Source organism: Crocodylus porosus, unplaced genomic scaffold, assembly GCF_001723895.1.
Source record: "Crocodylus porosus isolate Cpor-Errol unplaced genomic scaffold, CroPor_comp1, whole genome shotgun sequence".
NCBI lineage: Eukaryota > Metazoa > Chordata > Crocodylia > Crocodylidae > Crocodylus > Crocodylus porosus.
Window position 1 is genome coordinate 19,770,444 of NW_017728912.1, and position 14,671 is coordinate 19,785,114.

General features: G+C 42.4%; 1 protein-coding gene across 1 annotated transcript in view; it reads right to left on the reverse strand.

Annotated features, from left to right (window-relative positions):
• SEC24B (SEC24 homolog B, COPII coat complex component) overlaps positions 1 to 14,671 on the reverse strand; it is an 84,393-nt gene that overhangs the window by 18,262 nt on the left and 51,460 nt on the right. Inside the window, exons 11-17 of the mRNA XM_019533962.1 lie at positions 12,526 to 12,644; positions 11,019 to 11,074; positions 10,319 to 10,525; positions 9,601 to 9,724; positions 7,771 to 7,929; positions 2,877 to 3,050; positions 951 to 1,061 (exon numbers count right to left, since the gene is read on the reverse strand). Of these exons, the coding sequence (XP_019389507.1) occupies positions 951 to 1,061; positions 2,877 to 3,050; positions 7,771 to 7,929; positions 9,601 to 9,724; positions 10,319 to 10,525; positions 11,019 to 11,074; positions 12,526 to 12,644 (950 nt within the window). The remainder of the gene's footprint in view (positions 1 to 950; positions 1,062 to 2,876; positions 3,051 to 7,770; positions 7,930 to 9,600; positions 9,725 to 10,318; positions 10,526 to 11,018; positions 11,075 to 12,525; positions 12,645 to 14,671) is intronic.

Genomic DNA, 14,671 nt, shown 5'->3' on the forward strand with positions numbered 1-14,671 from the left:
CAGGAGCTGCCTGCCCCCCCCGCCGCCGAGCTACACCTCCGTCTTGTGCCCACCCCGGCCCCACCTCACAGCTGTAGCCTGCTTTCTGCACATCTGGGGGGACACATGCCCCTCCCACGCCCCGGACGAGCCACTTGTGGCTCTGTCCCACACCCTTCCCCACCCAGGCTGGTCAGCGCCTGCCTCTGCCCCAGCCCCATTCCCACCATTACCACAGGGGCCTTGATCTGCCCCCCAACACACCCCTTCCCTCTCCTTTCACCACACCAGACTTACCAGCTGGACTTACCAGCTCTTCAGTTTGAAGAGCTGCATATTGGAAATCAGACTGGTAGCGGTCAATATGCCTCCTTAAAAATCAGCTATTTTTAAGCCAGCCCCAAAATCTCAGTACATCCCTAAACCCCTCCTTCTAAGGTTCTCTTAATCTGTAAGGGTGGGGGAGGGGGGAATTCTAACAGAAGTATCTTCTCATACACCAAGTAAAGCTACTGCTCCTGATATGTTCAGGTGGCAGCAGTAGATGCTAGACAGATTTCTTTGCCAGCAGCATGAGGCAGTCTGGGGCTTTTGATTTTCGTATTTTGTAAAATTCTAAAGTTCCAGGGTACAAACAATGAGGATATCTGATTGGGAATCGTTACAACAATGCACAACAAAGTTTGCTTTTATTTTCTCTAAAAATATCCTAGCAAGTTACATACAAAAAGTCATTTAGTTTATCCTCTTCTGAGTATGCTTTAAGTGTCTTATACATTTCCTCCCCCCTCAATCTTTACCTGTTTTTATTTTTGTTTTTTTTGTTTTTTTTTAAATACACAGGCTGAATACTCTGGACCAAATTAAAATTGCATGGGTAATAAGAAATCTAGCTTTTCCTAAATAACAAAATTCTTCTAATACATTTCTTTTAGGTAACGTAATATTTGAACATCTGTGCCTGTACTCACCCATGTTTGCTAAGAGGCAGACAACTGCTTGAACATCTGCTCCTGCATACACATCAGCCAGTGAACTGACAACCGGCAAGCAAAGAGTGTGCACTCGAATCCTCCGTTCACCTACAACAGAAATGATGCATAAGTACTCACTGCTTTTCAACTGGGTAGAAAAGTGCTGGCTAATATTGCTTAATACATGCTTGCTCATGTCCCAGACACTTCTGATATAACTGTTTTCTACTTTTACCTTGTAACATACTGCCCACTATTATCCTACATCAGAAAGTTAGCACACTCTTCACACTCAAATACCTCCTAAAATACTTCTAGAATATCCACACTGTGAGTTTATAATCATTTATAGAAGTATTGGAATTTACCAGCGATGGTAGTTCTTACAGAGTGCCCCAGACTATTCCTTTTCATGTAACACATGGTGTCTGTACATTGGCTTCTGAAACCAATTACTTCCCTGCCATTTCAGTAGTAAGGCACTGCCAGTGCCCTCATAACCCTTGCTTTTACCTATGGCGGGGGTGTCAAACATGGCTAGTGGGCCAGATTCAGCCCACGGAACTGTTCTACCTGGCCCACTGGTAGTCCAGTTGGCTACTGAAAATTGGAGGGTTTGGTCACAGGAGCATGGCCTGCTGCAGAATTCAGGGGCCCCGAATCTGATCAACATGGTCACTGGCAGCAGAGAGGTGAGCACGGGTTGTGCAGATACAGCCCTTGCTTGCCCCACTGCTACCCACTCTTGGATCCACCAGACACTGTCCCATGTGTGCTGCTTGCTACTGCACCCCTGGATCTGTGCAGCTGCCTGCTCTTGGACCTATGCTGCCACCTGCCCCACATTTATGCCACTGTCTAATCCCCGATCTATGCCGCTGCCTGCTCATACACCCACGCTGCCGCTCACCCTCGGACTTGCACTGCTGGCCTGGCCCCAAAGATCCAGCTCGGAAGTAGCCCTGTCTACATCCAGCCTACAGCCCAGAGCGAGTTTTACACCCCTGACATATGGAATGCAGTAAGGTGATGCTGCTTTACGCCTTACAATTTGGACAAGTGCTTTGGACAAGCAGTCATTTACAAAAGGTTCTGAACAAGAAACGATGGTAAAGCCCCAGAAGACAGTAACAAAGCAAGTCTTTTTTAAACTACAAAACACAGGCAGGGACTCTACTCGCCAGTTTCTGCTACTTATTCAAATTTAATACCCAATTCCACAGGAAACTACTGATTTCAGTGGGACTACTTACAGAATAAGCATGTCTGTACCAAACACTTATGAACAGCACAGAGATAGGGTGCAGGTCCCAAAAAATAAGTATTTTAACAGAATTTTTGCTTCTTTAGAGAAAAAGATTAAACTGACTTAGGTGCAATTTGGATTTTTTTTTAAATTTAAAAATAAATTTTGTAGGCCCTGATGTCTTATATATCTGCAGATAACCATAAATACAGATAACCATAAATACAGCCATTGACCGTAATGGAAATAGTGATTATGTATAAAATTAAGTAATGTCATGAGTCTTTGTTATGCTTACTAGCTCATAGAATTTTTCATCTGAGATGCATTGCAGCAATTCACACTTGGTATAACTAAAATCATGAGCATTAATTAGGTTGTCCTGGTAATGAGACAGCTGTGCAAGCAACTTACAAGAGCAAAGAGGAGATTTGTATTCTGTCAACAGTATTACCCACTGGCTTCTGCAAGATTCATTAACTAGCAACGCAACTACTTCAACACAAAATAAACTTCATCTTGAAGTAAATATTCCTCTTTCCTGCCATAAATTAAGACATAGCGGGATAGACATTCTCCAAGAGGTTACTGCATTAAGTACATAATAATTACTGCTTCAAAATGAATCAGGAGTCATTCAAGATATATAACTAAGGGTAGTGGATTTATGCAATTACCTTTGCTGGAAGTATACAAAAGGGCTGTCTGAAAACAAACCAGAGATGTGTCTGTTAGGCTTTCCTCTATGGACATCTGTACTGCAAATCCAGCATCAGGATTGACATTGGCAAGCGACAACAAGTCAGTAGATCGCACAAAAAAGTTTCCATGGAAAGTATGTATTGAAAGCCCTGTAAACAGATTAAATAATTTAAAGATAGGAACAACAGCATGAAAACTCAATGCCAATTATTCTCTGTCAATCAAAGTGTCCAATTTCAACAGTATAACAGTACAATAGTTTTTTTCCTAAATATCAATGGAATTTCAATGCTTGCATAACCATAATATTAACAGTAAGAGATTTTGGAACAATCCTGTATGGCAAAGGTGTCACAGGAACAGTTCACTGGGCTATTCTACCAATTTGGAATCTGGGGGCATGGACTGCTGCTGAATCCAGGACCCTAGGGCCCCAGTGGACATGGCCACAAGCAGCAGGGGCCCCTGTGCGCCTTCACTGTGGGCTGAACACCTGGGGGGGTGAACATGTGCTGCAGTGCCACTCACAGGGGACAGGATCCGGCTTGGCTGGCATGGCCCCGTCCCCCGTGAGTGGCTGCTGCCTGGGCTGCATCAGCCAAGCATCAAGCCCAGCGCTGCTTGCAGGGGATGGGATTGGTTGTGCCAGCTGAGTTCCAAGTCTGGCCCTGTCTGCTGTGAGCGGCACTGCCGAGTGCTGAACCCAGCCCCATTCCCTGCGAGCGGTACCAAGCTTGGCTGGTGTGGCTGGTCTTGGTGCTCAGCAGCGCCGCTTGCAGAGGACAGGCTCAGTGCTCGCCTGGTGTGGCCCAGGCAACAGAACTCACAGGGGATGGGTGCTTGACTGCTGCATGCCAAACCCATCCCCATCCCCATCCCCTGTGAACTTTACCAGGCTCGGTGCTCAGCTGGCATGCCCCAACCCCCTGCAGGCTGTGCTGCCTGGGTCATGCCAGCCAAGCACTAAGCCCAGCCCCACCTGCTGCAAGAGGCACTACTGAGCACTGAGTCCGGCTGTACCAGCCGAGTACCAAGTCCAGCACTGCTCATAGGGCTGGGCTTGGTGCTTGAGCCTCGTGTCACTCGCAGGGGACTGTGATATGACGTATAAATTGAGGATGAATTTAAAATGTTAAAAACTGGGCTTCAAAACTCAACTTGTACACTGTGAAATATGGTACACAATAATAGGCACCTTGGCTGCAATTATGTGGACAAGCTAGTAAAGTTAAAAACACTGCAGGTATGTCTCCATATCCTGCAAAACACACTTCTAATTGTATCACATGCCTTAATGAGTTATGCTGTATGGAAAGGTATAGAAGATGTGTGTCAGACCACAATTTATAAGCTGGTCAGATCAAAATACGCTGTCTACATACACACTCCAACCTCAGGGAACTTGAGCTCAGCAGTATCTGCACCTTGCCTCTCCTCATGTTATGCATAAATGACAAAGGATAATCTGTGCTACTCGTATCACAGTTTTCTTTCAATCACTGAACAAATTAGTAAACTCCAAGGGGGAAGCTGAAGGGCAGACTGCAGAATGAGTATATAAGGAACACCTCTTAAAGAGCTCATTTGCTGTAAGGTAAGCAACTTCTCCCCCGGTGATGACCTGTACTGTACCCAACTCTAAAATATAAATTTGTTCACATGGAGGTAGGAACTCAAGAGTTTTAAGAGACTAATGACTGAATCATTATTTTCTCCAATGCAGCATTGCATTTTGGGGTTTTGGAGATTTCACAGTGATTAGCGTGAATTGAGAGCCACATAGTTGCTTTATAGACATCTACTAAGGAAAGACTGAGGCAATAGCAATCAATAAAGACACCTTCTTTGATAGAGGCAGTAAGGAGAATGATGCCATTGGATCAGTAATCCCATAAGATCTTTAAGAATTAAAAGCTCATAAGATCACAGTGGCTGCTTGCAGACATTAAAAAACGAAAACCAAAAATGGTGCTTTAAACTTGGTGCGCTCCAGCATGGAGCACAGCACATGCCCAGCATTGTGTTTATTTGACCCAGCTTGCCCAACATCTGTATAGATCGAGTGCTTGGGGGTGGGAAATGGAGGAGCACTGGCACTTATCTAATACCTCACGTGCTCTCTATCTTTTCTAATAAGTGTATGCCTGGTGGCCAGGGGTGTGGCACATGGCTGCAAGGAGGCGTGTGTGTGGCTGAATGCAGAGTGGAGGCAGGAGGTGGTGGATGGTAGCAGTGGCTGCCACCACATGCAACATCTCTGCCCCCCCCCCACCATCTGATCAGCTGGGTGGTGCCTATGGGACCCACAGAGGGGCGTTGCTGCTTTCACCCTGCTCTGGCCCTGATCCTGGGAGGCGTCAGCACGGGGTGGTGGGTGGCGGTGCTCCACCCCGCCCATGCCCCTTCCCACACTCCCAGCTGACAATTCAGGGACAGTCAAGATCTTTCGATTCATACCTACAAGACAGTGCAAGATTACAGATATGGATGTCTCATGCAGTTTGAGGGACCTTGTAGTGCATGAGTCAGAAAATCTAGATAGGCGCATCTTTCCTGCTGACTAAGATGTCAAACCACCGAAGAGCAGGGGCTCCTCTACAATTCAAGCAGCATTCAGCATCTGACTGCAAGATGAAGGGTGCTCAAGTCTAAGCAGAATATTCTCCCTTTACCCTACAATAACAAGCCTGACACCACTAGCAAAATTCTTGGGAATAAGAAATGACAAACACAGAAAATGCAGGAACCAGAATTGGTCGACCTTTGGTTGGGACTGTCAAACTCAGACTGGCTTATTTTTGCTCGACTTCACACCTGTATAGAGATATAGGAAGTCCTCTTCCAGCCCCAGATATCAGAAAGAATCAGAGATACTGGCCTCAGGCTTCCAAGTTGTAATACCTGTTGTTTTAAGTAGCAAACATTCTGAGATTGGACTAGTCTGAGAAGAAGTTCTGAAATACAGAATTCCAATTCTACAAATGGTTTAAGATCAGTGGCACTCAACCTTTTGGCTTTATGGACCAGATGAGAGGCACAGGACCAGTCTGCAGGCTGTATCAGGCCCTGAACTGCCTCTGCCTGGCCCCATATGTGGAATTGGGCCCTGTGCGCCAGGATTGGGCTATGGGGCCCTGCACCAACTATGCCTGGCTCCGTGTACTCGGATAGGGCCCTGGACCACCCCATGCACAAAAAAAAAAAAAGAGAGTCAGGCTCCACACTACCATGCGTACCCAATCCAGGGTACAGGGTCATAGCCCATGGGGAGCTCCATGGGCTAAATGACATAGCAACAGAAACCAGATCTGGCTTGAGGGCCTGGGGTTAAGCACCCCTGATTTAGATAAATTTTCCTATAGTGGGTATACACACCAAGTTGTTCTGGATGCTAGGCAGACAGAAAGCAGACAAGTTTATCTGATGTCTGGTACACCAGTTTCACAGCTAGACAGCTTGCCAACAAAATGGGAGTGTTTTCCTCTACTTGCTGATGCAAAGCATGCCTGTGGTACTGTGCAATCACGTTAATTACTACTAGTCCGTTGGAAATATGCTGCAGGATGGATCTCCAGGCTTTGACGACCCCTTTGAAAATGCTTTCTGATTTCCTTCTACTTCATAGAGGATACTGCTAGCAGAAGAATATGTCAAGGGAATGCTTGTCTGGAATGTATATTGACCAGTTGTGGAGGTATTTGGTACACAGTGCATGTACTTGGTACACAGCATGTGGTATCAGGTCCTCATATAATAGCATGTAATCCTAGCAGGGAATGGCAAGTTCTCACCACCATGGACAAAATGGTTTCTGGAATATGTTCTAAGGAAAATACTAGGCCTGTCAAAATGGCTCAAAGGTACTGCACTCGTACAAGGTTTAATTTCTGGATAGAGTGAGCACCTCTTGAACATTTTTGGAAATCTGTAATCAAGATCTACTCTCTATTAGCCAGCCAGCTAGGGAAGAACACATAAACAGGTTGTTTTTCTCAGGCATACAGCTAAAACCATGCACACCTTTAGTGAATATTCTTAGAGCTATCAACAAGCCAAAAAAACAGAACTTGAACCGGTAGTGCTTTTGACCTACCATAAACCCTAGAACTTTCTGTGGGAAGACCTGAGAGAAAATGCTGACAAACACCTTGAAGGCTGAGAAATATGAAACCATTCTGATTCCAGGAAGGGAATTATTGTAGCTTGCCATGATCTTCCACTTCATTTTGCAGCTGACCTCTTTCAGGTCTGGGATGAAATGCCATTGGCCTTTTCCCTTAAGGATTAGGAAGGAACTGTTCTCTGCTGCTGATGGAAACCTCTTCTATTGTCCCCAGGACAGAAAATAAGAGAGTCCTCTTCTTACAACAAGATTCCCACCCCACAAGTTATAACAGCTCTTATCTGGAAAACTTCAAGGTCTAAAATTTAGGATCTCCCAATGGAAAGACTTTATACGTGATATTTACCATTTGAGTACGTTGCACAGAAAATTATATTAGTTATTTTTAATTCCTTCCAGACGATTATCCTGTGAACAACAGAAGTTGCATTAGCAGCAACACATCTTTTCCTCTAAGTGGAAAGAAGTTCCTAACTATGAGTCACTATTCCAGCTGATTCTGGACAAGAAAAAATGAGATTCACAAAAAACTACCTACTTTAACCCCAAAGTTTTAAAAAAGAACCTTAGTTCAAATGCTTACTCATGTAAGCAAAAAACAAAAGCAACCCACGCAGCTTACAACAGTGTTCTAAATGAATGTCTTTTAAGAAGCATGGTGCATTTTAATCTCACTTAATGACTACATACAATGTCTAAACTAATACACAAACAACATTTTCTACTTTTTAATTGTTATGCCATACCTTTTGTACACCTTATTCTCATGACTGCTTCAAATCCAATCTTCCTTGTAAGGTACCTTTTAAGGTCTTTTTGCAATTTTTCTGCTTGAGCAGGATTGTAGCTACGATGAAAAGATGGATAATAATAGATGCATCCAGCAGAATATTTTGACATGCAAGCTTTGGGAGAGAAAGAGACAGAGAAAGATGGTTAATATTTATACATGTAGAAATAACTTAAACATAACATAAAACATATAAACACATCACAGAGCAGTGACTGGCAAGGACTATCCCATTCTTAGCCGAGTGCCAGAATCACTAGTTTCTTCCTTTTTCATAGATGCATAGATTGTAAGGGGCTTGCAAGATCATCAGGTCCAGTCCCCCTGCACTAGGCAGGAAAAGACACCTGGGGTCAGGTGACCCCAGTGAGGTGACCGTCCAGTCTCCTCTTGAAGATTTCCAGAGTAGGTGATTGCACCACCTTTGGAGGGGGAGTTTTCCGGTCTGCACACCCTGACTGTGAAGACGTTTTTCTTACAGTTGAGCCTGAAGTAGTCTTCCAGGAGTTCGTGGCCATTGCTTCTGTTTTTTACCTCCTCCTGACCCCATAATATGTACATTTTTGACTGCACAATGAACAAGCTTCTTCAGAAGGAGGGGCAGTGGGAGCTTTCAGCTAGACTTTTTTTTTTTTACAGCCTGTGGTTAAAGATACTCTCCTGGAAGATGAGGGATGTAGTTTTAAATCCTTAGGTTGAGGAGAACCCGAGACCCAGCACGTTCTCAGCATACACTCCAATTACTAAGGTATTAGCCAAAAGGTATACACCATTCCCACTACAACTGGTCATTTTAGTATCTATTCTTTGAAGAGGGACTGAGCACTCTGGATCTCAAGTGAATTGAGGTATCCAACGCTCACCCCTGTGCCAAATGCCTAAGCTCTGCAGAGCAGTGAGTGTTCAGACACACCTCGTATGCTTGGTGTTTCCTTTGGTCTGCCTCTAGCAACTTCCAGGGTCTCTGAATTGAAAGTGAATCCATCTTTCTACTGACTTTGTCAGGACTTTAGTACCTAATCCACTTTCTCTGGATCACTCTCCTACTGCCAGGCTCCTGAATGTCAAGATGTTGCAGTACCTAAAGAACTAATTTAGATTTTGTCCTTAAACCTTAGGTAACCAGATAGTTCACAAGGTTTTTGAAAAGCAAATCATACCAGCTTTGGAGGAGAAGCAACACAGCTGTATTCACACAGCGCTGTGTCTGAGCTAACTTTACCTCTCGGCAGAGCTAACTGGCCTGTCTGTACTTGTGAGGCTCTGATGCTTTTCAGAGCTGGCACCTGTAGAGCAGCTTTGTGCCAGGAATTCTTTGCTATGGCCCTTCCACAATCTCCACAGCCGCCTGGGTAAGAACCACTATTTGTTACCACCACAACACAATTCTAATGTTTCATGCCATATTACACAGTGTATCAATGGCTGGTGTACAGAGACAGGCCTTAGCTTAGCTTAGATTTAGAAAACTCTGGATGAGAATATTTGTCCTGTGTTCCACATTGAGCATTAACAAACTTCTCTTCATTCTTTGCCTTCTGGTTATTTTATTCTTTGAGCATGAATGAGACTTGGCATAAACAGACCCTCTGATATGACCTGCTTGGCTTTCCTGTTCTTTCCTATTACTGATTTCCAAATCAGTTCCATCATTCTTCAGAGAAGTGACAACAACTTATTTATACAACTTAAAAGACAAAATTTGCTAGGGAGCCTTTATTAGGCATTAAAGTGAAAACTGTGACAAACATGAAAGTACATTTGTATGAAAGTTGGCTTCCCCTACCTAAAGAAGACAGGTCAGCATATTGTGAACTCAACAGAAACAAATCCACAGCCGTTTGCTGTCCTGAACAATCCAATGCCAACTTTTTATAAAAATCTGTGGCTGGGCCAAGATGCTGTACACCCTTTGGTAGACAACAAAGAATAAGAACACAGCAAGGTTAAGAACTGGGAACATGTTGTGCTGGACAGAAAAAGTGCTATTAAATAGCATAGTATTGTAAAGAGAAAGAAGCATAATATAAAGCATTGCTTTTTTTTTTTTTTTTTTTTTACACTTTACACCTTTCTTGTTGTTTGCATTTATTTTCTCAAATCTAAACCACATTAGGTTAAGCTTATAGCCAACTATAATCTTGTTTAATATGATAAATATTAATTGCTTATTAATAATATTTATGAAGTTTATAAGCATTCCAGTCAGAAACAGTTTGAATTATATACTACTCCTGGGATTTTTTAAAACAAATGGACAAAATATTAAGAACTGAAGTTCCAGAATTATTCTACTGATCAGACTCAGTTGTTCATTCAGTTCCAGGTTCCAGGCCCGATCAAAACTGAATTAGTTAGGTTTACTCTTGCAGCATTAGCCAAACATCAGTTTGGCTCTGAAGAAAACTGCTCATTTGCCTTAAAGAGAGGTACATTACATAAAGAATAAATAGTTACATTTTTTTAAATAAATGAATGAAGCACCAATATAAAGTTAATAATACCTTCGTGCTTGATCTCTGATTGGGATCTTCTCTGGAATGCAAAAGCCCTGCACCCAAGGATGGCAGCTGTGTTTGAAACACAGATATGCGGCCACCTGTTGGAGACATCAGTTTAAATGCAGCCTGAAGTGCAGGACCCAAAGCACTGTGCGTTTCTCTTGTATTGGTGAACATGTTTGGCAGTGCATTCAGTAAATCTTTTATCAACTGCAAAACAGATGGAAAGGTATTACTGATAAAAAAAAAAAAAAAAAAAAAAAAAAAAAAAAATTGTGTGGTCTTTTTTTTTAATTGATGCCCAGGGATTCCTACTAAGTCTAAGTCTTTCTATTGAAAGGAAGTCAAGAATTAAAAAAAAAAAAAAAAAAGGATCCAGTTTCAGCTGTACTGGCAACAGTCATGTCATACATACATACATACATACATACATGTATATTTCATCTCATCTTAAACACACTGCACAAAAAATGACATTTTTAAAAAACCCAATGATATCTCAAACAAACAGAATAAAGAAATAAACAGTTTTTCCACTCTAAAATATGTTAATGACTTTCAGGCAAAATTAAAGATACTGAACTTAAATACTGAAATCAATGGAATTTATATAACAAGGTACATAATAAAAAAATTAAAAAGAAACATATTTTTATTTTTTAGAATGAAAAGGAACTTAATAGTACTTTTTGATCAATCTTACCTCTTTGCTTTCATGTAGATTTACAAGTAAACTGTCAGGTGTAGGTAAGAAAACATCTATGGGAAAAAAAATTTTATTAAATGAAAAACACACAAATACCACAAAAATATTAGATCTGTGGTATAAAAAAAAATTGTATAACTCAAATTTATTTTTGTGTGCGCGCGCACGCACACACACAAAATCTACTTTATATAAACAAATGGTTTTTATCAGTGCCAGTGTCATTATGATCATAATTTCATTTTTTCAGATCCAACTATTTTTTAAATGATCAGATTGTACATTAAGTAAAAACGATGTATGGATCACCCTCATTTTGCTATGCATATTTTTTAGAGCTGTGCAAAACAGCACTGTTTTGTTTTGACTTCTGTTTTGCCATTTTGAAGGGACAGTGTTTCGTTTCGCTGTTTTGAAGCACTGTTCCATTTCATTTAATCGAAAATGTTTCACTGTTTTGACGCTATTTCAATGAGTTTTGACATTTCGCCCATAGGCTAATGGGGAATCACAAAAATGCTTATAACTTTGTCATTTCTTGCCTGGTTCAGATTAAAATTGCAGGGATGCTAACCCCTTCTAAGGGCATAATTTCAAGGAGATATGTGCAAGGGTTTCCGTGAAACCACACCTCAAACTATTCAAAGCAAAACCTGTATCACTTGCCAGCAGCGGCAGCCTGCTGTCATTCCACATGCAGAGGCCCATGCCCCCCCAAGAGGAGTCTGGCACATCCCCTCAGCCCTCCTGAGGGGTGCGGGCCCCAAAATCTGCACGTGGGGTTTGAACAGGTTGCTGCAGCCAGCTGGGAAAATAGCCCAGAGCTCCTGCCATCATCAGCTGGCCATAGCAGCCTGCTGTCATCCCACATCATCCGGGGGCCTGCACCCCCTCAGGAAGAGCTAGGGGAAACAATCAGAGAGCTGAGGGACCTGAACATTCCCCCAGCTCCCAGTTTGATTCTCCAGCTCTCTGATCACTTCCCCCAGCTCTGCCCGGGGAACACAGACCCACGGATCTGCGTGCCAGGTTTCAGTAGGCTGTCACTGCAGGCTAGGGCCAGCAGCAGTACCGTAGTCTTCACAGCGCTCAACACAGGCTGCCTCAAGTGAGTGCCACTGGCCCCAGCCTGCAGTGGCAACCTGCTGAAACCCACACGCAGATCAGGGGCCTGCGCCCCCTGGGAAAGAGCTAGGGAAAGCTATCAGAGAGCTGGGAAATTGAACCAGGAGCTAGATGTCAATATCAGAGCTGTCCTTCCCATCCTCTGCCCCCTCCCTCTCCTTAGTTTTTAAACGTTTTGAGTGCTCGTTTCGTTTCAAAGCTGTTTTGAAGCCTTTCGTTTCGATTCTGCTGTTTCAAGCTTGAAACAACTTCACAATGAAACGCATCCAAGTTTCACACCATCCTACTATACAACAGAAAATTTAAGTAGATTTTAATCTTTCCTTAGAAACAGCAGAAGTAGATTCTAAAATATTTTGTAACCACTTCTCTTACTCACCATCAATATCTGAAACAATCAACATCTGAGGCTGTGATAATCCTTCCTGCAAGTTGTAGAACTGAACAGTACTGTCAAATGTTATGAACCCTATTCTTGTTCTTGAATCTCCAGGCAGCCTTAAGATTAAAAAAAACAAAACAAAAAAACAAAAATAAAAATAAAGACCAACATTTTAAGCGCTGATATAGCTCTTACTGAAATTAACAAAAAGCAGGCTGCAGATGATTAGGGTCCAGATTCTATTCCACCTTGTAAAATGTCAAGTAAGTTGACTTAGATGTTAAAATGTGATCCTATTCCACCCTGCTCAAAAATCTGAAAAAAAATATTCATGCCTCCTTTGTAGCATGCCGTCATTCACTTTTGTATATCTGAAAAACAGTTCATACAAAATCATATAGGAACTGTGTTGGTTTACAAAACACCTAAATATTTCTTTTTTCTCCTCATTTCATTTTTTTTGATTCTCGTATTTTTCTTCCTTTTAACTTGACTGGATCAGTTTCAGAAAAATGCCACGCTGTTATGATGCAAGCAGTGCACAACCCTCTCCCCAAACAGAATATGCAAACTATAGTTTTGCATCCTCTCTGAGAGGCGCAGCGTAGTGGTAATTTATTTAAAATAAAGCAGGAGAGCCGAAGATACCTGTAAAATGTAATCTATGTATTACTCTATTCTATATATTTTCTGTGCGTCTAAAACAACACCAATAAAAATTGCAAAAAATTCTGCAACACAGAACACTTTATAAAATTAACACAAAGTACTAAAAATCCCCAATTTTGAATGGAAAAAGTTCTCACTAAAGAATGACACAGAGTTAAAATAACCAAAAGATAGGCAAACCCCACTTTAACAATGCATTCAGAAAGCATCAAAACACTAGGGAACTGCCCAAGAATAAAAACATCCACAACATTCGTTTCCATAGCAAGACATCTACGGACAAAGATTAAAACAAGTATCTACTTCTAATGATTTTTTAAAAGTAAGCAAAATATTTTCTTCTACTTATTGGTGGTATCTGATGGTCAAGACAATAAGTTTTACTTCCAATTCCTAATATATTCACCTACTGCATGCACTTTTCCTCTCCAAAACTGGGATGCTTGTCTTGAGTGAGGAAGCTTGATTTTCTGCCCAGAATAGCAGCAGTGGCATTTCTATTCAGGCAGCACCAAAAGAGTCAATTGAAATCTACCCAATCCCTGCTAATTGTTCTTCACTCAACAGGTGTTAAAAAAACTATTATTTTACAATCATGTTGATGGATAAATCAAGCAATTCTTTCCTTCAGCAACTGTGCTGAAGAATTTGTAATTTAGCTACTCCTGATCTCTCTCCTAGGTCTGCCCATGGAGTCCAGTCTTCAGCAGCATCAGCTACAGAGCCAACCTTTGGCTGAGCAGTCAAGAGCAGCTCATATTTCAGCTATGAAAGAGTCAGAAGTGTAGCTTTTGCCTGAAAGGAAAAGGCGGGTGAGTGAGCTGAAGATTAGGCTCTGTCCCTGCTGCATGCATGCATAACTGGGGAGGGAGGGGGGGGAATTCTTTTTTGCCTTCCTAAAAAACAAGACGCATTTCTTATTTGGGGCATGTGGTATGTGAGAAAACATGGTAATTAGAAAAATTACTACTTTTGGAAGCAATCTTTGGTAATGTATAAAATGAGCATTTTTTTTACTGTGACAGTGCCAATAAAGCAGTGAGAGATGAATATGATGCACAAGACATCAAAAGATACCTCCAGAAATTTGCATCACCAAATGAAAAATTCAATATGGTAAATGCCAGTCAGATTAGCCAGCTCCAGTTTCTAATTAGAAACGAGGGATGCACCGATAGATTTTTTGGGCTGATACCGATTGCTGATTTTTAGTAAGCCTTATCAGCCAATACCAATCCGATTCCGATACACAGCTGGGCATCATGGAGTGCCATTAGGCTGGTAAGTCTGTTGTGGAGGAAGGGGAGAGGGGGGAAGGAAGGGGCGTGGGTTGTGGGGGGGGACAGACTGAGGATCCCGCAGTGAGGGAAGGAGTGGGGCTGGGGCAGGCACTGCAGTCGGGACGGGGCACAGGATGGAGCAGCAAGCAGCTTGTCCAGGGGGCACAGAGAGGGGGTGGCGGCTCCTGCTGCTG